General features: G+C 39.2%; 2 protein-coding genes across 5 annotated transcripts in view; one reads left to right on the forward strand and one right to left on the reverse strand.

The window, feature by feature from the left end:
* Window positions 1-7,028, reverse strand: part of TOP3B (DNA topoisomerase III beta) — a 75,536-nt gene extending 68,508 nt beyond the window's left edge. Inside the window, exon 1 of one of the 3 annotated variants that reach the window (XM_063430203.1) lies at window positions 7,011-7,028. Coding sequence is in view for 1 of the 3 variants with exons in the window: in XM_063430201.1 (XP_063286271.1) it covers window positions 6,826-6,888 (63 nt within the window). In the remaining 2 variants the exon portion in view is untranslated. Of the gene's footprint in view, window positions 1-6,825; window positions 6,945-6,978 lie in introns of those variants that run through there. The other 2 variants (XM_063430202.1, XM_063430201.1) reach the window with 2 other exon arrangements.
* Window positions 7,029-7,105: 77 nt separating this feature from the next.
* The window catches only part of VPS16 (VPS16 core subunit of CORVET and HOPS complexes), a 190,055-nt gene continuing 173,620 nt past the window's right edge, over window positions 7,106-23,540 (forward strand). For both annotated transcript variants that reach the window (XM_063430209.1, XM_063430211.1), the window contains exons 1-4: window positions 7,106-7,230; window positions 11,865-11,953; window positions 20,359-20,453; window positions 21,102-21,230. In XM_063430209.1, coding sequence (XP_063286279.1) covers window positions 7,181-7,230; window positions 11,865-11,953; window positions 20,359-20,453; window positions 21,102-21,230 — 363 coding nt within the window. In that variant the 5' untranslated portion in view covers window positions 7,106-7,180. The remainder of the gene's footprint in view (window positions 7,231-11,864; window positions 11,954-20,358; window positions 20,454-21,101; window positions 21,231-23,540) is intronic.

The raw sequence follows: 23,540 nt of genomic DNA on the forward strand, positions 1-23,540 counted from the left end.
TGATATATTTTACTGTTCTGATACACTAATATTTGTGTTCAGCGAAGTCTCCTGAGTATAACAGTACCCCACATGTAGAGGTTTTATAGTGTTTGTGAAAGTTACAGGGTCAAATATAAGTATTGATTTTACTTTTTTTTTTTATTGAAATTTGTCAGATTGGTTAGGTTGCTTTCGAGAGCGTATGGTAGCCAAGGAATGAGAATTAGCCCCATGATGGCATACCATTTGCAAAAGAAGACAACCCAAGGTATTGCAAATGGGGTATGTTCAGCCTTTTTTAGTAGCCACTTAGTCACAAACACCGGCCAAAGTTAGCGTTTTTTGCATTTTTAACACACAAACAAATATAAATGCTAACTTTGGCCAGTGTTTGTGACTAGGTGGCTACTAAAAAAGACTGGACATACCCCATTTTGAATACCCTGGGTTGTCTACTTTAAAAAAATATGTACATGTTAGGTGTGTTTCGGGATTTATGACAGATAACGGTGTTACAATGTCACTATTGATACATTTAAAATATATATATATTGAAACAGCAATTTCCTACTTGTATTTATAGGCCTATAACTTGCAAAAAAAAAGCAATAAAGCATGTACACACTGGGTGTTTTTAAACTCGGGACAAAATTTTTAATCTATTTAGCTGTTTTTTTCATTAGCTTTTGTAGATAAGTAAAAGATTTTTCAAGTAAAAGTCCAAAAACATGTTTTTTTTGAAATTTTTCACCATATTTTTTTTTTTTTTTTTTAAATACAATATATGACATAATACAAATAATGGTATGTAAAGAAAGCCCTTCTTGTCGTGAAAAAAACAATATATAACTTGTATGGGAACCGTAAATGAGAGAGCGGAAAATTACAGCTAAACACAAACACCACAAAAGTGTTAAAACTGCTCTGGTCCTTAACGTACAAACATCGCAAAAACAGGCCGGTCCTTAAGGGGTTAAGAGATCCCTCTTTACATACCTCAAAACAGAATGCACGTGGTTGATTATATATTTCCTACCTGTTCTATGTTACATTTTGTATATTTTGTGTATTAATATTGGTTTTGTATTTTATTGTACCCTAATGTAACAATGCAATGATTTGTGGACCCAGGACATACATTGAAACCGAGAGAAATCTCAATGTATCTTTCCTGGTAAAATATTTTATAAATAAATAAATTTTCATTATGGACACACACACACACACACGTGTATATATATATATATATATATATATAATAAGTGATGAAGGGAGCACACTAGGTCTTGACAAATCGTGCAAAAATATTTATTGCATTCAAAAGGAATACAACGCTGTGGTACAGAAAATCAACGTTTCGACCCTGCTGGGTCTTTATCAAGATCACAGTGCAAGTTGAAAATTAATGACAATTTATACATAAACGTGTTAAGCTTACCCTTAGGATGATCGGACAGCCAGAGGACTGAAATCCCGGAAGTGGAAACCACCACGTGGTAGCGTGCGTGTGACGTATTACGTGTTACGTGAATAGCGTAGTTGCTTAGTAACTACGTAAAAAGAGTGAAAACATATTGTATATTACGTAGATAACGTAGTTGCCAAGTCACTACGTCCGAGAGAATAAAAACAAATGCCCAAACGGGCAAATTGGAGACACAGAGGCTACTTCAGCCTGCCAGCTTATATACATAGAACCATAACGCCCATATCATCTAGATCCACTTCCGGGATTTCAGTCCTCTGGCTGTCCGATCATCCTAAGGGTAAGCTTAACACGTTTATGTATAAATTGTCATTAATTTTCAACTTGCACTGTGATCTTGATAAAGACCCAGCAGGGTCGAAACGTTGATTTTCTGTACCACAGCGTTGTATTCCTTTTGAATGCAATAAATATTTTTGCACGATTTGTCAAGACCTAGTGTGCTCCCTTCATCACTTATTATATATATAACGCGGGATTGCACCTGGGCCCATAATACTTGGAGAACTAAAAGTACGGAGGAGTGCCTGGCTTTGGTATTTTGTCTATATATTAAAGTGCTGGCGGAGCACTTGCCTGAGCACCCCCACGATTAAAATTGGATATATTATCTAAATGGTGATTTGGACACAGCCACCAAGATCGTTTCATCATGGAGGATTTTCTACAAAGAGCTGGGGCTTTAACAGAGGTAGCGGAAACATTATCTATTACAGATGAAAAGGCTCAATCTGTACTATGGCCACGCAGCTCACAGGATTTACCACACAGACATACAGCTAAAGATCTCTACAACGACCTATCTAGACTTAAAAAACGAGAGGTGGACCTTGACCTGCATGGTGTATTCCTGTCGGATTACTACAGATCCAAACGGATCCCCAGGGGCTTCCGCATCAAAAATGCTCCCACCATAGGGAGACAAAACCCTGAATTCTGTAAAAAGTGGATGAACATCTCTAACAAATGTTCCTTAGATTGGCTAGTGATTGTTATTGAAGAGGTTGGTACAGAACTCGTGCAAGTTAAAAAATCGATACAAGACTTTGAACTTACTCACGTAAGTACCTTACAATCCATACCATCCACAGATTTTGTACTAAAACTTCAGGACGATATACAAAGATACCAGGATGAGCTGATCCGTTTTAAGAAGGTAAAACTAGAAAAGGTAAACCATGATTATAAGTTCCACCAGGTCTATCGCTGGCTCAGCGGATCAGACTCAAATATGCGGAACCCACCTCCAAGATTTCGCACACGCATAAGAAAGCCTTCACTACAAACGGTAGATGTCAGCTCAGGGGAATCCGCCTCTGATGGTGACACTCGGACCGATCAACAATCTACGAAACAGGTTACTTTTTTAAAGACAGGAGAACATTCAAACGATCCACCACGGATATACAATACCAACAGACGGGAAGGAAGAGACGCAAGAGACACCCCAGACGTGGACAAAAGGGTCACAAGAAATACAGGCAACACGGGAAAACCCCCCAGACAACGGAGGTAATACCGATATTTAATCTATCACAGAAAACATTGGACCATAACCACCTCTCGGTTCTACAGAAAGGACTCACATTTATACCGGTACTCATCCAAAACCATTCGAGACGGCAATTGATCTATATAAACTTCAAAGAACTCTGTATAGTAATGAGATTATGAAAGAGAAGCCTATAACCAAAGTACACGGGTTCCCTACACGAAACAAGAAAGACATATATACACCTAATCTTTCAATTAAAACTTTCATGCAAACGATACGTCATGAAATTACAATGCCGCGCACCATATCATCTGTCCAGAGGGATAATCTGTCACCTGAAGAACATACAGCACTTAAAGATTTAATGCAGGATCCTAAAATAATAATTAGACCTGCGGACAAAGGCGGAGCCGTGGTAATTCAAGCCTACGAGGACTACAGAAACGAAATTTTACAACAACTACAAGAGGAGTCAACTTATCAAAAACTTACATTTGATCCAGTTTCGAAATTCCAGAAAAGGATTAAGCTACTGATTGAGGAAGGATTGGCACATCGCTACCTGGATGAACATACTGCTGAGTTTCTATACGTGAAACACCCTAAACACCCGGTGATGTACACCTTACCAAAAATACATAAGGACGCCAACCACCCACCAGGACGGCCGATTGTGTCGGCGAAAGAAGGGTTAATAGAGCCCATCGCTCAATTCATCGACTTCTATATCAATAGCAGCATAAGAAAATTACCGACTTGTCTACTTGACACCCAGCACTTCATTAGCCAGATAGAAAATATAAAGCTCACGAACATAGAAATCATTTTAGCTACGATGGACGTGAAGAGTCTTTATACCATAATACCAAAAAAGGAAGGTATGGAAGCTATCAGTGAAATCCTACAAAAAGATGAAGCATATCAAGGTCCTCCGATTCCATATCTAATGGAATGGCTAGATATTGCTCTAACTTGCAACTACTTTAAATTTGAGGAGCACTTTTACCTGCAGACCTCCGGTACTGCCATGGGGGCAGCCATGGCACCAGCATATGCCAATGGATTTATGTACTGGTTCGAAAACATACATATTCTCCCTAAATACCAACACCAGATAATTAAATACTTGAGATATGTGGACGATATCTTCATCATCTGGAAGGGGACCACCACCACACTTGAAGAGATGGTGGAGAATATCAACAGTCTACCAATACCAGTAACGTTGACATTAAGTTGGCATAATACCACCATTGAATTCTTAGACGTTTCCATTTTCAAGGAAGAGAGTCAGTTGGGGTTCACTTTATACAGGAAGGTGACCGACCGTAATACTCTATTAGCGGCTACCAGCTTCCACCCTCAACACATCAAGGACTCCTTACCTATATCACAGTTCCTAAGGGTGCTAAGATTCAACAGCAATTTAAGTAAACGCAAAGAGCAATTACAGGAAGTCCGCGACCGCTTCCTAGCGAAAGGATTCCACCCCAGGACACTAGACATCGCACAGGATAAAGCTTGGAGTAAATTTGAACAAACCAAAACTACTAAGTCTAATACTAAGGATAAATTCTTCCTTCCTTTGACATACAACACGGCAACTCTGTCACTTAAAAAATCCATATACAAGAACTGGAATATATTTCAAGCGGATCCAAACCTCCCTAAAAAATTTAAGCAGAGTCCTATGATTAGCTACAGACGGGGCCGGAATCTGAGAGACCTATTAGTTCGAAACGACCCTCGGCACTGCTATGCTAAACCACCTTCTATCCGGAAAAAAGGCTGCTTTAAATGCAGCGGATGTGTTACCTGCAGTCATATGCTCACAGGATCAACATTCGCCCATCCTCATAGTGGCAAAAGAATGGCAATCAAACATTACATTACGTGTATGACTACACATGTCATATACATGATCACATGCCCCTGTGGACTCTCGTACGTCGGCAAAACCGATATGACTTTGAGAGATCGAATTAGGGGACACCGGTCTGGAATAATGACGGCGTTCAGAGATCAACGGACTGAAAAACCCGTCGCGAAACACTTCTTGGCCAACAACCATCATTTACCTTTACTAAGGTTTATTGCAATTGACCACGTCCCGGTACAACCAAGAGGAGGTGACAGATCCAAGCTACTCTTACAACGTGAGGCCTATTGGATCCATCATCTCAACACAGTAACTCCGAATGGACTGAATGAACATCTTGTATTATCCATGTTTCTTTAAAATAGAATCTCTATAGTTACAGATTATAGTATGTTTATACAATGTATCACTCAGTACGTTAAAAACTCATTGGTGCAGCCCCATAGCATATTGCTTATTATATTTGAGAAACAAGCAACAACTCCCATCCTCTATAGGATAGAACTATTGACTAGTCTATAAAGAAAATACCCCATACAATCTATTCTGTTATAAGCACAGTAAGTAGCATAACTCGATCCTTATCAGTTACATATACTAATACATTAATACAGTGAGATGTAAACTGCCAAAAAGCCCCTAATTTAAAGGACGTATTTAAAGTGTTACAGAATAAATCTATATGGGGATAGAACTAGATATTCCTGTATATGTATGGTAAGACTTATGTCTACCTAGATATCATGCCTCCAACTCAATGCCTACAGCTGGGTATAATAATTAAGACCCATATATATCCCCCTTGTGAGATATAGAATAGAATATTCATATACTTTGTATTCAGTAGACACTATAATATGACTTAGCAACTTATCGTTGATATATGATCTAGCCCTATCCCTACCCTCATGTATGAGTATAGGTACACTGTTTGCACACTATAAGTTTTGCACTTTGAGTTTCTTTGTTACTTATTCACGGCACTTAACTTTCTCACATCCTTGATGCACACATGTGGATCTAGATGATATGGGCGTTATGGTTCTATGTATATAAGTTGGCAGGCTGAAGTAGCCTCTGTGTCTCCAATTTGCCCGTTTGGGCATTTGTTTTTATTCTCTCGGACGTAGTGACTTGGCAACTACGTTATCTACGTAATATACAATATGTTTTCACTCTTTTTACGTAGTTACTAAGCAACTACGCTATTCACGTAACACGTAATACGTCACACGCACGCTACCACGTGGTGGTTTCCACTTCCGGGATTTCAGTCCTCTGGCTGTCCGATCATCCTAAGGGTAAGCTTAACACGTTTATGTATAAATTGTCATTAATTTTCAACTTGCACTGTGATCTTGATAAAGACCCAGCAGGGTCGAAACGTTGATTTTCTGTACCACAGCGTTGTATTCCTTTTGAATGCAATAAATATTTTTGCACGATTTGTCAAGACCTAGTGTGCTCCCTTCATCACTTATTATATATATAACGCGGGATTGCACCTGGGCCCATAATACTTGGAGAACTAAAAGTACGGAGGAGTGCCTGGCTTTGGTATTTTGTCTATATATATATATATATATATGTAAAAAAAACAGATAAAATTTGTATCTAGTAATACCTTTTTTATTGGACTAACAGAATTTTTTAATGACAAGCTGTCGGGAGAACCTCCCTTTCTCAAATATATATATATATATATATATATATATATATATATATATATATATATTACTATTTTTAATTTCTATACCTCTGTGGATGATCAGAAGGATTGAGGGGAAATGAAGTGTCGCAATGAGAGCTTCTTCAGCTTTATTCCCCGATGCTAAAACTAACAGTTGTATTCACTATACTATTATTAACTTTTGTTAAAAGAAATCAGTATAGCAAAATGTAGGCTAAAATGGCTGAAAAATTGTCCAACACAGCTTTAGTCAAATCGCTACATTATCTTGTTTAGTGAAAATCACTACAAACATTATATTCCTGCTTTGTAATGCTAACTGGCTGAGCCATTAGATCCCATTCTGCATTCTCCATGGCTGTAAGGGGGCAGAAAAGAAGCCATCAGTAACTGTCTCGCTATAATACCGAAATTGGCTAAAACTTATAAACACCATGTACTCCTACCAGATCGCGACCAGCCGCACGGTGGAACCTACTCTGTGACCTTTGTACGGCGGAAGTACATCGCAATTCCCTCACGGATGTACATTGCCATTTCCTGGCGGAAGTCTGGGCACTTTGTTGTGGATCATGTGACCGCAGATACCCAGAAATCTTTCATGCGAACACCAGAAGTAGGGGTCCAAAGATACACAGGGACCCGAACATGGAGTTTTACACTGCAGATTGGTATCCTCTGGGCACCGCTTATTACAGGTTACTATGCGATACATTAAATGTGTGCTTTGACTTCTGAACTCTTTCTGTATTATAATCACATAGGAAAGATGTCATTAGAAATGAAATGATGGGATGGGGAGGGGGGTCATGGTGATTGGAGTGTTCCTTTGAATACTGTTTCGGCTGTTTGCTGTCTTTTGATGTGCTAAATGTTTGTCTAGTTTAAGCAAGTACCAAACAAGGACTAGAGTAGGAAAAGAAACCTAATTTTTTAGTGCCAAACTCAGCACTTAAAGCTTCACTGTCATATCTCTCCCCTTGCAAATTGAGTAATTCATATAGATAAAATCTTTATAAAATAATTATGTTGACTGTGCTGAAATTCCAACCCACTCAAAAGATAAACTAAGTCAAAGTAGGGACTTCTTTGTTCCAGATTTTTTTTTTTCCTTCGCTTGAAACTTCTTGACACTGGGCGAAGCTACCGCCCTCAAGTAGTGTCAATCCCCAGCCCTCACCATTGATGGCTGCAGGGAATTGGCTCTGTGTATGGAGGATCCCGGAGTCCCTCGGTACCCTCCATAGATCTCAATGCTGTACTCTCTTCAGAGTAAAGCTGGGATGTCAGCTCCTGGTGCTGAAGCGCCACAAGTAGAAGAGGTACAGCCGGAAGATTGTAGCGGAGTGTGTGAGGGACAAGTTCAGGTAAGCTCAACTCACCTTTCCCTGCCCCTGTTCCCCCTTGCAACCATGTCATTGTCAGGGGTCTTTTCTAAATCTCCAGACTGTAACAATTCCACTTTAAGTGAGAATAAAACTAGTTTTCAGCACCACACATGTTGCCGTACTAGCTCACCAATTACACACAGCAAGACAAAAACCTCATTATTTGTAATATACATTTTAAAGTGTTACAGTATACTGTAAATAAATATATATATATATATATATAAAAATCTAGATAACCCCTGCACTCCAACCAAAACAATTAGAAAAAATACCTGGTGCTCTGGTGGCTAAATAATACAGGATACAAAAAATACCGGCACTCAAGGGTTGACAGCACATCAAATCTTCATTTATTTCGAAGACAAAATCGACGTTTCAGCTCCTCACAGGAGCTTTCATCAGGACACAAAATATCAAAATACTGAAACACACTTATATAGGACATACAATTACTACTAATGGGTACTTACCTCCAGGTGCACTGCATTTGCGCTCGCCGCTGGAACCGCCGAGATCGTCATCTCAGACAACCATACTTCCGGGTTTGCGGTCATGTTACCCCCTAGGACGTGTTAATTGAACGGACTCTGTACGTTGCTGGGGCAACCCCAGTCAACAATGTCAGATGGTTGCTCCTAAAAGTACCTGAGCCGGCGAGGAACAAAGTTCTCTCGTAACACTAGATGTTGTCATGGCGATCAGGACGCGTTTCCGGCAGACGTGCCAAAATGCACTAAATATAAACAAAAACCAACGAGACATGTTGATACATGAGACTACATGTAATAATGTATAAGTGTAGTGAATGGAAATGCATGTAACAGTGAAATAAAGAATACTGATTTACAAACAGATAAAAATTTATTTTGGGTACAATGAAGCAGCATTCATTAAAGCATATGTGGAAACAAAATAAAAAAAAAGTAAATCAAGTGTATAAAGTGATAAGTGAAGGAAGGCACCAAGGCTGTTAAAGTGTAAGTAATGCAAATGTGGAGATTATCTTACTCCTATGTGGTTATGCAAATAATTAGATGTGAGAGTGAGATGCCCATGTTATGCTCGATGATTACGCACCTGGGGTAAGTCCCTTTACTATATAATAGTTACATATAACATAAAAGACTGGTTAATATGGAATTAAAAAGACAGTCTGCAGTACTGAAACATAAACAAAAAATAACTGAAAGATAAGAGTAAAAAATAGAATTGGAAATGGGGATAAAGATAAAAATGAAAATAAAAGAATAAAAATAAATGTGAAAGTAAAAATGAAATAAAAATTAATAATACTAAAAATAATAAAAAATAAGGATAAAGATAAAAATGAAAATAAAAATAAAAAATTCATGAAATAAAAAATAAATACAAAAAAATAAAAAATAAACAATGAAAAATTAAAAATAAAAAAATAAAGTAAAGAATAAAAAATAAAATTGAAAATTGAAAATAAATAGAAGAATAATAATAAAGAAATGAAAAAATGGTTTTACAAAAATATACAGAGAATGAACAATGAAATAAGATAAAAAAAAACAATAAATATAAAGAAATAACGGGTGTGGAGATAAATAATCCAATAGCGTACAGATGCTTAAATACATGTAGAGGTAAAGGCTCAAATACTTATAGGAAAGGAACAAATGAGCATTTCTCATTGAGGCCTCTGGGTGCTAGGGTTCCCAACTGGCAAATCCAGTAGGTCTCTCTTTGTAGTAAGAGCCTAGCTCTATCTCCCCCTCTGGCCGAAATAGGGACATGCTCAATAGCAACACATCTGAGTGAGGCAAGTTGATGCTTAAATTCTAAAAAATGTCTGGCCACTGGTTTGTCCGATTTGCCATCACGATAGGCAAGCCGAATACTAGACCTGTGGCCTCTTATTCTCTCACAGAGTGCGGTTTCTGTTTTACCTATATAGTTGAGCCACAAGGGCATGTCAATTTATAGATAACAAACTCAGTTCTGCAATGAATACGTTGTCTAATCTTGCCTGTCTAATCTTGCCTGTGAATGGGTGTGTAAAGGTTTTGGAGGGGATGAGGTGACCACACGTCACACATCCCAAACACCTTACACACCCCACATTGATGTTTTCCTTTTTCACTGGTTTGTAGCAGTGGTGTGGGTCTTGACCATTAAGTCACTCACGTTTTTAATTCTAACGATAACAGATCATGGGTTTCTGACGTTGGGCTCAACTATATAGGTAAAACAGAAACCGCACTCTGTGAGAGAATAAGAGGCCACAGGTCTAGTATCCGGCTTGCCTATCGTGATGGCAAATCGGACCAACCAGTGGCCAGACATTTTTTAGAATTTTTAGAATTTAAGCATGAACTTGCCTCACTCAGATATGTTGCTATTGAGCATGTCCCTATTTCGGCCAGAGGGGGAGATAGAGCTAGGCTCTTACTACAAAGAGAGACCTACTGGATTTGACAGTTGGGAACCCTAGCACTCAGAGGCCTCAATGAGAAATGCTAATTTGTTCCTTTCCTATAAGTATTTGAGCCTTTATCTCTACATGTATATAAGCATCTGTACGCTATTGGATTATTTATCTCCACACCCGTTATTTCTTTATATTTATTGTTTTTTTATCTTATTTCATTGTTCATTCTCTGTGTATTTTTGTAAAACCATTTTTTCATTTCTTTATTATTATTCTTCTATTTATTTTCAATTTTATTTTTTATTCTTTATTATTTATTCTTTACTTTATTTTTTTTATTTTTTCATTGTTTATTTTTTATTTATTTTTTATTTTTATTTTTTATTTCATGAATTTTTTATTTTTATTTTCATTTTTATCTTTATCCTTATTTTTATTTTTAGTATTTTTAGTATTATTATTTTTATTTCATTTTTACTTTCACATTTATTTTTATTCTTTTATTTTAATTTTTATCTTTATCCCTATTTCCAATTCTATTTTTTACTCTTATCTTTCAGTTATTTTTTGTTTATGTTTCAGTACTGCAGACTGTCTTTTTAATTCCATATTAACCAGTCTTTTATGTTATATGTAACTATTATATAGTAAAGGGACTTACCCCAGGTGCGTAATCATCGAGCATAACATGGGCATCTCACTCTCACATCTAATTATTTGCATAACCACATAGGAGTAAGATAATCTCCACATTTGCATTACTTACACTTTAACAGCCTTGGTGCCTTCCTTCACTTATCACTTTATACACTTGATTTACTTTTTTTTTATTTTGTTTCCACATATGCTTTAATGAATGCTGCTTCATTGTACCCAAAATAAATTTTTATCTGTTTGTAAACCAGTATTCTTTATTTCACTGTTACATGCATTTCCATTCACTACACTTATACATTATTACATGTAGTCTCATGTATCAACATGTCTCGTTGGTTTTTGTTTATATTTAGTGCATTTTGGCACGTCTGCCGGAAACGCGTCCTGATCGCCATGACAACATCTAGTGTTACGAGAGAACTTTGTTCCTCGCCGGCTCAGGTACTTTTAGGAGCAACCATCTGACATTGTTGACTGGGGTTGCCCCAGCAACGTACAGAGTCCGTTCAATTAACACGTCCTAGGGGGTCACATGACCGCAAACCCGGAAGTATGGTTGTCTGAGATGACGATCTCGGCGGTTCCGGCGGCGAGCGCAAATGCAGTGCACCTGGAGGTAAGTACCCATTAGTAGTAATTGCATGTCCTATATAAGTGTGTTTCAGTATTTTGATATTTTGTGTCCTGATGAAAGCTCCTGTGAGGAGCTGAAACGTCGATTTTGTCTTCGAAATAAATGAAGATTTGATGTGCTGTCAACCCTTGAGTGCCGGTATTTTTTGTATCCTGTGTGTATATATATATATATATATATATATATATATATATATATATATATATATATATATATCATTAATAATTTGAATGAATTTGTTTGTTTTTTTTGCAGAAAATTTGATTTGTACCGAATGGAATGGAACTTGAAAGAGGATCTTAAAGATTGTTTAGTTGCTGTTGGGCCATATGGAGGATCAATTGGTATACTATTTTTGCTAATAATTTTTTTTTATTTTTATTTTTTTTAATAACCAGATAAATATTCACAAAGCTCTAAGTATTTATTTATTGAATGCAAAGTTGGAGAATTTGGCCTATGAAAATGAAATCGGAAATAAAATATGCTTTTGAAATTGACGCCATACCATTGGCTTATTCACTGAATCAGAAATTATGGGGAATTCACAGCGAAATTGAAATTTTAGGACAAAGTTACCAAGGAAATATTGGGAAAATAGAGATTATTTTTGTGCACCATGTGGGAAATATGTGCTATTCTTGGTGTAAAGTGCAATGTATTGAGAGACTTTCTAATATTTTTCATGATGTTGCCTTATTTCACCTTTTTTCCTTTTTCAGCCCCCTGCGTTTTCATGATAAATTGCCCCTATATATTGTTAGTTTTGGGGTTTTTGTTTATATTTTCATTTTATTTTTGGTTATTAGTGATATGTACCTTTTTTAAATATTCTTAATTGTCTATTATAATATTATACTAATTTTAATTTTCTATTCTAATGAACAGTGGTTTTATTATTTGCAACTTGGGTAGATGAAAGATGGGTAATTTACGGTATATAAACAGAGAATCTATATATTTTGCTATGGAAACAGCTGAGTGCATTTCAGTGTCTCAGATTCTTGTAACTTAAGTGTGCCTTTACCGGTGCCCAAGCAGGATATGTTTTATGGCATTATTATCAATTTATAAAATTGCTGCATCAATAGATGACATCATTTCACAGAACTGATTAAAATGTATCCATGAAATTCAGATATAATTTATGTTAAGGTGAAGAAGAGATCATTCCAAAATTGGGCAATCACCTGGTTACTCACAACCTTTAAGCCTGTCTGCAAGCAGTGATTGGCAATACTTTGCACGCTCTGTAGTCCTGATCCTTAAAAAAACTCAGTTGGGGGGCGTGGCCTAACTCCGCATGGAAGCAGACGCATAATCTGTGTGCTCCGCCATTCCGTGGACTAATACAGCGTGTAACACAGCATTACACCACCAGAACCACGACTGAAACGCTGAGGAGAGCTCAGGGGAAGACATGGCTACTAAATCAGCGAAAAAAATGAAGCAGAAAATTCTTCACTCTCACCTCACGACGGGTCGCAGTGACAGCCAAGATGGCGCCGACGACCACAGCCACACAGCTACAGACTGCGAACCGGGTGAGAGTCAAGACTCAACAGACCCCCCCTGTACCCAACCGGCCACGGATGCCTCCGTGAGCTACATGCTGCAGTCCCTGCAGTCCAATCTCCGCTCCGATTTCTCTAAAATGGCGGCGGACATCAGGGCAGACATCCAGGCCCTAGGGGACAGGACAGCGCATTTAGAGGAGGCGACAGAAGGGCTAAGGGAAGCCCACAACGACTTAGCAGAAGCACACACTGCACTGCAGCAAAAGGTACAATACCTGGAAGGGAAAATAGCTGACAACGAAGATAGAGACAGAAGAAACAACATAAGACTGAGGGGGGCGCCTGAAGAAGTAGGCCCACAAGACCTGCCTAAATTTGTACAGGACATGTTTAAGGCACTCATCCCAGAGTTAGAGGCCTCAGACCTCCGGCTAGACCGCACGCACAGACTGCCTAAACCTAAACACCTGCCTTCCTCCACACCAAGGGACGTAATCACTAGAGTCCACTACTTTACAGTTAAAGACCAGCTCATGCAAGCCTCCAGAAAGCACCCACCCCTGCCTAAACAGTTTGCAGACATCAAGTTGTTCATTTATCTATCAGCAGCGACTATGTTCAAGAGAAGAGCATTTGCACCAATAACCCTTGCTTTACGATCGGCTAATATCCCATACAAATGGGGATTCCCTACGAAATTATTACTTAAAAGGAATGGAGTAGACAAGATAATCTCCACGCCACGTGACGGCGCGAGACTGCTCAAAGAATGGGACATTCCTGTACCACCACCACCGAGCAACCCCAGATCCCCGACGACATCGCCACCCCGAAAGCAAACAAAAGGCTGCAACTCGCTTCCTTGGCACAACATGAACATTCCAGAAATATACCAGCGACAAGACGACACTTTGGGCCGCACCGTTCCTGCCCATCGCTGATAAACCGCAGATATGTATATGTTAACAGAGACTACACACGTAAATCCCCCTGTGCACCCTCATACCTGTCTTCACTTTCATGGTGTCGTACAGCCGAGAGTCCACACGAGGCGGCTGACCATATATGACTGTTACAACTATTAGTTATATATTGTTATAATATTGAATATTTCGCTTTCTTTAAGTATTGAGATTTCTGATACAGAGTGTTACCAGTGGAGCACACCCACTAATTTGAGTTATCTTTATTATAGCATTCCCCCACGTGTGCACACCCCATTAGTAACGCACCGACAGCGCCCACGGTACCCCAACAGGCTTAAGTACTAAGCCACTTTACTACCCGTCAGCAGATTTCTGCACTAAGCCACCCGGCTATCGGGCTTGTATATAGTTCACGTTTTTCTGTCATATAGTGCTACCTAACCCTCCCCCATCCCCCCCTCCCCCCCCCAGCGTCTTCCACAAATTCCGACAACGCTGACAAAAAGCTCAGGTAGACAACGAGACTCGAGTTACTACTGGTGACATGTCCCTCAAGGTACTTTCTCTTAATGTAAAAGGGTTAAATACACCCAATAAGAGGAGATTGGCATTGTTAGAGGCCAAGAATCAGAAGGCGCACGTCGCTTTCTTCCAAGAAACCCATTTTAAGTGGGGATCTCGCCCCAGATTTAATTCACCCTGGTTTCCTATAGACCATCACTCCTGCTATTCCACAAAAAAGAGGGGAGTGTCCATTTTAATTAGCAAACAAATCACCTTTGAACTGATCCGAAAAATCACTGATTAAAAAGGTAGATACCTGATAATACAATGCCACCTAAACAACAACCCCTTCACCTTAATGAACATATATGGGCCTAACGACAACCAAGAGGAGTTTATGTCTAGAATGTTTGCATTATTGAATCTGTATAAATTTGGGGAGGTAATACTTGGAGGTGACACCAATTTTCTTCTAGATAGCTTTAGAGACTCATCAGCCTCGAAAACAGTAGCAACGACCACCTCAAAAAGGCGGCTCACACAGTCACGTAACATTCAAGATGTCTTAGCAACACATGACTTTGTAGACCCTTGGCGAATCACACACCCCACTGAAACTGATTACACCTGCTATACTGCGGTGCATAACAGCTACTCCAGGATAGACCGGTTCTTAATAAAGACCACCTCCCTCACAAAAATACTGGACACAGAAATTGGAGACATCACGTGGTCAGACCACGCTCCTATCACATTAACACTCAAAGAGAGATTCCCTAATACCGGCCAAACGTCTTGGAGGCTAGACAACAAATTGCTAACACAGCCACACATAGTCGAACAAATAACAACAGACCTCAAGAACTATTTTACAGACAATGATCGGCAAGACATTAACTCAGACTACGTCTGGCTAGCTCATAAAGCGGTCATTAGAGGAAGCTTTATCAAGCACGCTAGCCACACCAAAAAAACACGCCAAGCGCAATACTTGACTATAGTCAATGAGATTAAAACTCTCACTCACAAGAACAAACAATCACCCAATAGCGCACTACAGAGACAACTATTAGCTCTCCAATCTCAGTTGAGGGATATTGAACTGGCTAAAACTACCTACCTCTTACAAAAATCAAAACACAAATTCTTCGCAGCAGGGAATAGGGCGGGAGCCAAATTAGCAGCACAACTAAAACAAAAAACTGTCGCCTCCAGAATTGCCTACCTACAATATAGCAACAACCACAAAATCATTGACCAAAAGGGGATAGTAAATGCCTTTGCAAAGTACTATGGTAAACTATATAACCTTCAACATGAAGGAACAACTATAGTCCCGACAAAAACAGACATAGACAGCTTCCTATCGGACCTGCACCTACCCTCCCTGACCCCAACCGCAATAGAGGCCTTGCAGAAGCCTATATCACTGGACGAAATCTCGGCAGTGATTAAGGCGTTGCCCACGGGCAAATCACCAGGACCTGACGGACTCACAAACACGTACTATAAGCTGTTTGCAGCTGTCCTCTCACCTCACCTGCTAAACTTATATAGGCAGAGTAGTAACCAGGGAGCCTTACCAGAAGAAATTCTCCTGGCCCACATCTCCACACTCCCTAAACCCGGGAAGCCACCTACACAGTGCAAAAATTTCAGACCCATATCATTGCTGAATGGCGATGCCAAAATATACGCCAAGATACTTAGCAATAGAATAGCCCCCTTCCTCACGCAACTGGTGCATAACGACCAATCAGGGTTTGTCCGCGGCCGGCAAGGCTCGGATAACACCCGACGCATTCTAAACACGTTGGCATGTATGGATAGGAGCAACACCGAGGGCCTTCTCCTTGCGCTGGACGCGGAGAAGGCCTTCGATCGCCTTAATTGGACATACATGTCTAGGGTCTTAGAGGCATATGGGTTCCCACCAGAAATGATCACAAGTATCAATGCACTGTATAGCACGCCAGCTGCCAAGGTTTCTAGTGGAGGCTTCATCTCGGACAAATTCCATATCACCAATGGGACACGTCAGGGCTGCCCTCTGTCCCCTCTCCTATATATCCTGTCACTAGAACCTTTGGCCCAAAAGATCCGCAGTCATCAAAACATCAAAGGAATACATGTACTAGGCCAGGAACATAAATTGGCACTGTTCGCCGATGATGTTCTCGTAACATTGGCAGACCCGGAACATTCACTGCCCCACCTCATACATACCCTTAGAGACTTTGGCCTGGTTTCCCATTATAAATTAAATCAGGACAAGACCCAAGCATTACCAGTTAACCTGCCATCAAGCCGCATAGCAGCTCTAAAAAACAGGCACCAATTTGATTGGAGGTCATCCTCTCTTACATATTTGGGGGTTAAAATTGCGCCTTCTATTGACAAAACTGCCCGCTTAAATTTTTCAACTCTCCCCAACATGTGCAAAACGGAGACACTGAAATGGAAACATACACATATCTCTTCGTTGGGAAGGATTAACGCCTTCAAAATGACCATATTGCCCAAAATCCTATACATCTTTCGCATGCTTCCCCTAAAGATAGCACAACCCCTACTCAAGACCCTACAAAGCACGTGTAATGCCTTTATATGGGACAATAAAAGACCTAGAGTCCCTGCCAAACTCCTGTACGCACAAGTCAAACAAGGGGGTGTGGGGCTACCGAATATTGCCCAATACTACAAAGCGTCGGCGCTAACAGCCGGGATCCTACTACACTCCCCTAAAGGAGAGTTGAGCTGGGTAGATATGGAGAACAAACAGGTTCAGGGAGGGAACATGGTTGACACCCTGTGGACACCCAAACACTTGAGAACCCCCGGACTAGCCCTGTACCCAACCACCACTCTCACACTCAGCATCTGGGACACGTTCATGTCCTCGCTAGGATGTAAAACCTTGTATCACGTCAGGGCACCACTATCGGCTTTAAAAGCCACATCACCGCACCTACCTCTAACTAGGTGGGTTAAAGCAGGTATCACCAACATACAACACTTGCTGGAGGACAGGGAGGTTATGCAGTTCACTGACATACAGGCGAAATGGCACCTACCACCGGAGGAACTATTCACATTCCTCAGACTCAAAGGTACCATACTGACTCATGTACATAAGCACGACAATACCCGTGAGAAAATCCCTTCAACTGAGGGAATCATAGAAAGATGCTGGGCCGCACCAGGCAAACCCAAGTCTATCTCCCTCTGCTATAAAATGTGGGAAGGAGTGGTCCCTCATCAAACTCCCCCGTGTAAAAAGCAGTGGGAGGAAGACTGCTCCCTCAACTTATCCACTGATGATTGGATACAGGCTCTCAATGGTCTCTCTAAACTCACTCGATGCTACACACACATTGAAGCACATAGAAAACTGCTCTACAGATGGTATATGACGCCACTAAGACTACACAAAATTTACCTTACTGTGCTGCCAACGTGTTGGAGGTGCTATGAGGAGTTTGGATCATTTTTCCACATATGGTGGTCATGCCCAGTGATTCAGCCCCTCTGGACAGAAGTCCGGGGTCTGCTGGAGTCGCTGGGCATCGGGAGCCTAACTCCGAATCCTCAAATGTACCTCCTGCTTATATTCCCAACCAGGATTCCTAGGGAACACAAGCAAATAAGTGCTCTCATACTACTAGCTGCTAGGAACCTTATAGCAATTAACTGGAAATCACAAGCCTGCCCATCCAAGTCTCAGTTGTGGGACAAGATCCAACAGTATCAGATCTATGAGAGCATGACAACGCACCAGAGTGCAGAAACACAACGGTTCGAAACCGCATGGCAACCATGGCGGACAATGTATGCTAGAGTATTGACCAAACAAAACCCATACCAAGTGTTCAGAGGTACGATAGGTAACAATACCGACGGACCCCAACGGTCGTCTGGGATGACCCCAACACACACTTTGAACCGAGGTATTGCCCAGGAGGTTGGGAGTGACAACTCCGGTAGATAACTTATCAGGTTAGCACCAATGTATATGGCCTTACCAAAGAGATGTAAGGACGATGACCCGCCACTGTTTACCCTGTTTACCCTGCCTACCCCTCTACCCTTCTTTACCTTGTATGCCTTAGCTTCCCTATTACCACCCCACTGTGTCATCACATATTGTATAGCAATGCATAAATTGTATTCAACTTCTGTATAACGAGTTCACATATTGTATAACTTGCTGAGACGTGTAACCTCGTACCCCCCCCCCTCTCTTTTCTGTACCCCATAACTTGCAAAACAATAAAAAGTTATATGGAAAAAAAAAACTCCGTTGGGAAGATTCTCAAAAGCCTTAAAGGGACACTCTACTGCCCATATACAAAATAAAAAAAAAAAACACTGTTTAATAGATATAACCTGTGAAAAACTCATTCTTAAAAGACTGTGATCTATTAAGCTCCTGCCCCAACATCCCTGTTCCATAACCTACAAGATGTTCTCAGAGAGCCAGAGTGTCCAGGCGCTATCAGCGGGACCAACCTAAACTCACCCTGGAACTCTCACGTGGCCACTCACCCCTAGTTTTCCTGGTCATTTTGTACCTCAGATTTCTCCACCTTCCCAACTACCCAGGACGGCACTTTTTGGAGGGAGTCATCTACCTCTTTAGTCCACCAATCGCTCCCTACCTTGCCAGGATACAATCTCTGTTAAATCACAGAGAGATGGCTCTGACCGCATGGAACTCTTTTCGGTCAACCTTCACACAACGGTTAGATGAAACTTTGAGGCGATGGCGTTTGGACAATTCCCCATGTATCACTACCATTGGTATACACTATTTTTACAGAATGGGTGCTGAGATCTTTTGAATAGGCGGATTAGATATTTCGAATGATGTATGACATGTGGGGATACCTTGATGTTTAATGTGTGTTTTGGGGGTATTTCTATATTGCACTCTCTCTACCTGGGAGACAATTAGTTTACGGAGGGTCAACTCTGTTATCTCACAAACACAAACACGCCTGGGCAGTCTCAAGAGTTTCTGAATGCACACCCCATGCTGGAGGTATGGGTATAAATGTGTATGCCTTTGCTTAATAACACCAGCTGTTGTACCCTTCTTTAAGTCTCGACTGATGTTTGGGTATATAGGAGTTATAATCACTACTTCACTGCATAACCAGGGACAGACTACGGCGGAGGTACTACCCTGGGTACAGGTGCTCTGTTACATAACCCAAATGAAAACATGCATATATTTACTTATGCATGTTTCATTGGGTGTGTACCTTAAACCAGATTTCAAAACCCACAGATCTTTTGTCTGCTGCCCTTGCAAGTCCTTCCCTTCTAACCCCGCCCAGACTTTCTGTGGCTGTCCCATTACAGACTTACCAATGCTGCTCAATGAGAAGTCTTTGCAAGGTGCTCTGTACATTTGCTGCCTCTTCAGTTTAGCTCCACTGTGATAACTAAATCAAGAAGTAACCTGTTGTCTGCTTGAAAGCAAGGGGGTGTAACACTCTTTACACATACATTGTAGGAACCTCTGTGCATACCAGTAGATAGCTGGCATCTGAGTGAAAGATGATTTCCTTGCTAAAAAACTATCTTCACTGAAGAAGCTCAATAAAATAAATTATATTTGAGTTTGTCTCTTTCACTGGAATCTATGAGCAAAGGTGTTTTATTTAGTCAAGGTGGCTTTGCTGACATTTGAGATTTTTAATATACGAGTGCTGTTAATCGATTTATAAAGACTAATGCTATTTAATGTAAAATAATGTTTATATGTTTTCTTTTTAATTTTATTTCCAATTTCCAAAGCTCTAATGAGAAATTTGTCAAAAGAGAAGCCCAGCAGTTCCCGTCCTGTTTTGGAGATTTATTCAGCCTCTGGTGTACTTTTATCTTCTATTCTGGTAGGTGTTGATGAGTTGCATTGTCCCCATTGAGTCCACCTTCTGCGAGCATGTTTAAAGTAATAGGTCTAGATTTAAAATTGCAAAGTTAGGGGCGAACAAAATTAAAAGGCCTTGATGCAGGGATGGATGATCATTTGGGGCTAAAGAAGAGAGAGAAAACAGTTACTTAAAAGGAATTTACAGCTGGGAGTGGCAAAGGGGGAGGAAGGGGTGGGGAGTAGGCTAGCCATTTGTTATAAACAAGTAAGTGTTTGCCAACCAAAATTCTAACAGTCAGATTATTAATGATCATGTTGCATCAAGTACGAAAGATTACAGTAGTAACCTATATGTAACAATGGTAGTATCATTTTAGTAAAGTAATAATCTAGTGACAAAATAAAAAAGATATGGTTGAATATCATCTCCATCTCAATCCGTAGCTTACAGCTGCAGTGTTCAAAATTAAAAGGGATGCAGGGATGGATGATGATTTGGGACTTACATCAAAGTAAAATTTGTTGGGATTTCAAAGTGAATTTAAAATTTAAGGCCAAAGCAGCCTTAAAAAAAATTCTCAGTCAGCTGTGCTTCCAGTTCGGCTAATTTGACCTTAAATTTAGTAAACCGTTTTTAATATGGTATTGCATATTTTTTTCTGTGTAGTGGAAAAGTGGGCAAGTGGTGCATCTGGGATGGACTGTTACAGAGGACCTGCTGTGTATTCAAGACGATGGGACTGTATTAATATATGATATTTTTTGTGAGTTTAAAAGGCATTTCAGCATGGGAAATGTAAGTGTAAAATCATTTATGTATTGTTTATAAAAAAAAAAAAATGACAAGTTAAGAATTATAAATGTTTAGCACCCAGATTATTTTAGAGAAAGCTCTGTTTTCTGTGACTGTTTATTTCAAAATCTTATTTGCACAGTTTCAGCAAAGCTTCATCTAACCGGAACAAAAAGAAAGTATTAAAAGTTGTAGCATAAATGAGTATCACAGTAATAATAAATAACCACAAATACATGTAAAGATGTCCTGTACTTTAAAAGCCTGGTAACACTAACATTATTAAATCATGAAGGTGTTGTACTTCTTCTATTTGAGAGGGAAAAATGTATAATTTATTTTTAGTTAATTATGTAGATTAATTAAAGGGACATGCATCACTTCACAATTATACTTTATAAACCAGCAAGCCAACACCTTTAACCCCTTAACGACGCTAGACGGTTCAGGACCGTCATCGGCATTTTTCCCTTGCCGACCGACGACGGTCCTGAACCGTCCTAAATTTAAGAGGTACTTATCCGATCGCCGTCGTTCCCCCGGCGGCGATCGGCGGTGCTCCCGGTGTGGGGAGACTGCCTGCAGCCCAGACAGTCTCCCCATGGCGGATTAGGACCCCTGTGGCCATGTGATCGCCCAACAGGGCGACCACATGGTCACAATAGGTGTCCATGTGTCTGCCTGCAGGGGGACTGCCTGTGCTGACAGGCAGTCTCCCTGCAAGTGTAAAATCAAAAAAAAATTAAAGTTATAGTTAATAAAAAAAAAAATGATTATTATATATGTGTATATATATATGATATATAGACATATATTATACCTATATAATATATGTCTATATATCATATATATAATGTCATACTAAGTGTATTTTTATATTAATATGTACATATATTAATATAAAAATACACTTATAATTAAATTACACACGTATATATATATATATAATATATATAATAACTATATATATTGTGTATATATATATATTATTATAAAATACGAATAATAAGTAATTTAAATTAAATTAAAAAATTAAAAATAATAATACAAATTTAAAAAAAAATTATATATCTATACGAAATTTTATTCTAACTGTATTTTGATATTAATATATATATATTTATATCAAAATACACTTAGAATGAAATTGTATATATATCTATGTATATATAAATAAATAAAAAGAATACGAACTATTCATATGTCCATATACAAAATTACATAAATAATTATATAAATATACACGTAGACTTCAAATATATAAATATGCATATATATTTAAATTCTATGTGCGTATTTATGTAATATTTTTACATAAGTTATTTTATTGATTGCAATTTAAGGGACCTGCCTGCCAACCCAAGCCGAAAGTCCAGAGAATTTAATTTGCTGTCACTGTATTTTACCCTGTAACGTTCTACGACACCCTAAAACCTGTACATGGGGGGTACTGTTTTACTCGGGAGACTTTGCTGAACACAAATATTAGTGATTCAAAACAGTAAAACATATCATAGCGATGATATTGTCAGTGAAAGTGACTTTTTTGCATTTTTCACACACAAACAGCACTTTTACTGATGATATAATTGTTGTGATACATTTTCCAGTTTTGAAACACTAATATTTGTGTTCAGCAAAGTCTCCTGAGTATAAAAGTACCCCCCATGTACAGGTTTTATAGCGTTTTTGAAAGTTACAGGGTCAAATATATGGGTCAAATATTTTTACATTGAAAATGGCCAGGTTGGTTACATTGCCTTTGAGAGCGTATGGTAGCCCAGGAATGAGAATTACCCCCATGATGGCATACCATTTGCAAAAGAAGACAACCCAAGGTATTGCAAATGGGGTATGTCCAGTCTTTTTTAGTAACCACTTAGTCACAAACACTGGCCAAAATTAGCGTTCAATTTAGTTTTTTACTTTTTTCACACACAAACAAATATGAACGCTAACTTTGGCCAGTGTTTGCGACTAAGTGGCTACTAAAAAAGTCTGGACATACCCCATATTGAATACCCTGGGTTGTCTACTTTAAAAAAAATATGTACATCCGGGGTGTTATTCAGCGATTTATGACAGATAATAGTGCTACAATGTCACTATTGATACATTTTAAAAATTTATGTTTTGAAACCGCAATATCCTACTTGTACTTATAGCCCTATAACATGCAAAAAAAGTAGCAAAAAGCATGTAAACACTGGGTATTTTTAAACTCAGGACAACATTTTGAATCTATTTATCAGTTTTTTTCATTCGCTTTTGTAGATGAGTAAAAGATTTTTCACATAAAAGTAAAAAAACATG

This window comes from Pelobates fuscus, chromosome 8, assembly GCF_036172605.1.
Source record: "Pelobates fuscus isolate aPelFus1 chromosome 8, aPelFus1.pri, whole genome shotgun sequence".
In the NCBI taxonomy this organism is placed as follows: domain Eukaryota; kingdom Metazoa; phylum Chordata; class Amphibia; order Anura; family Pelobatidae; genus Pelobates; species Pelobates fuscus.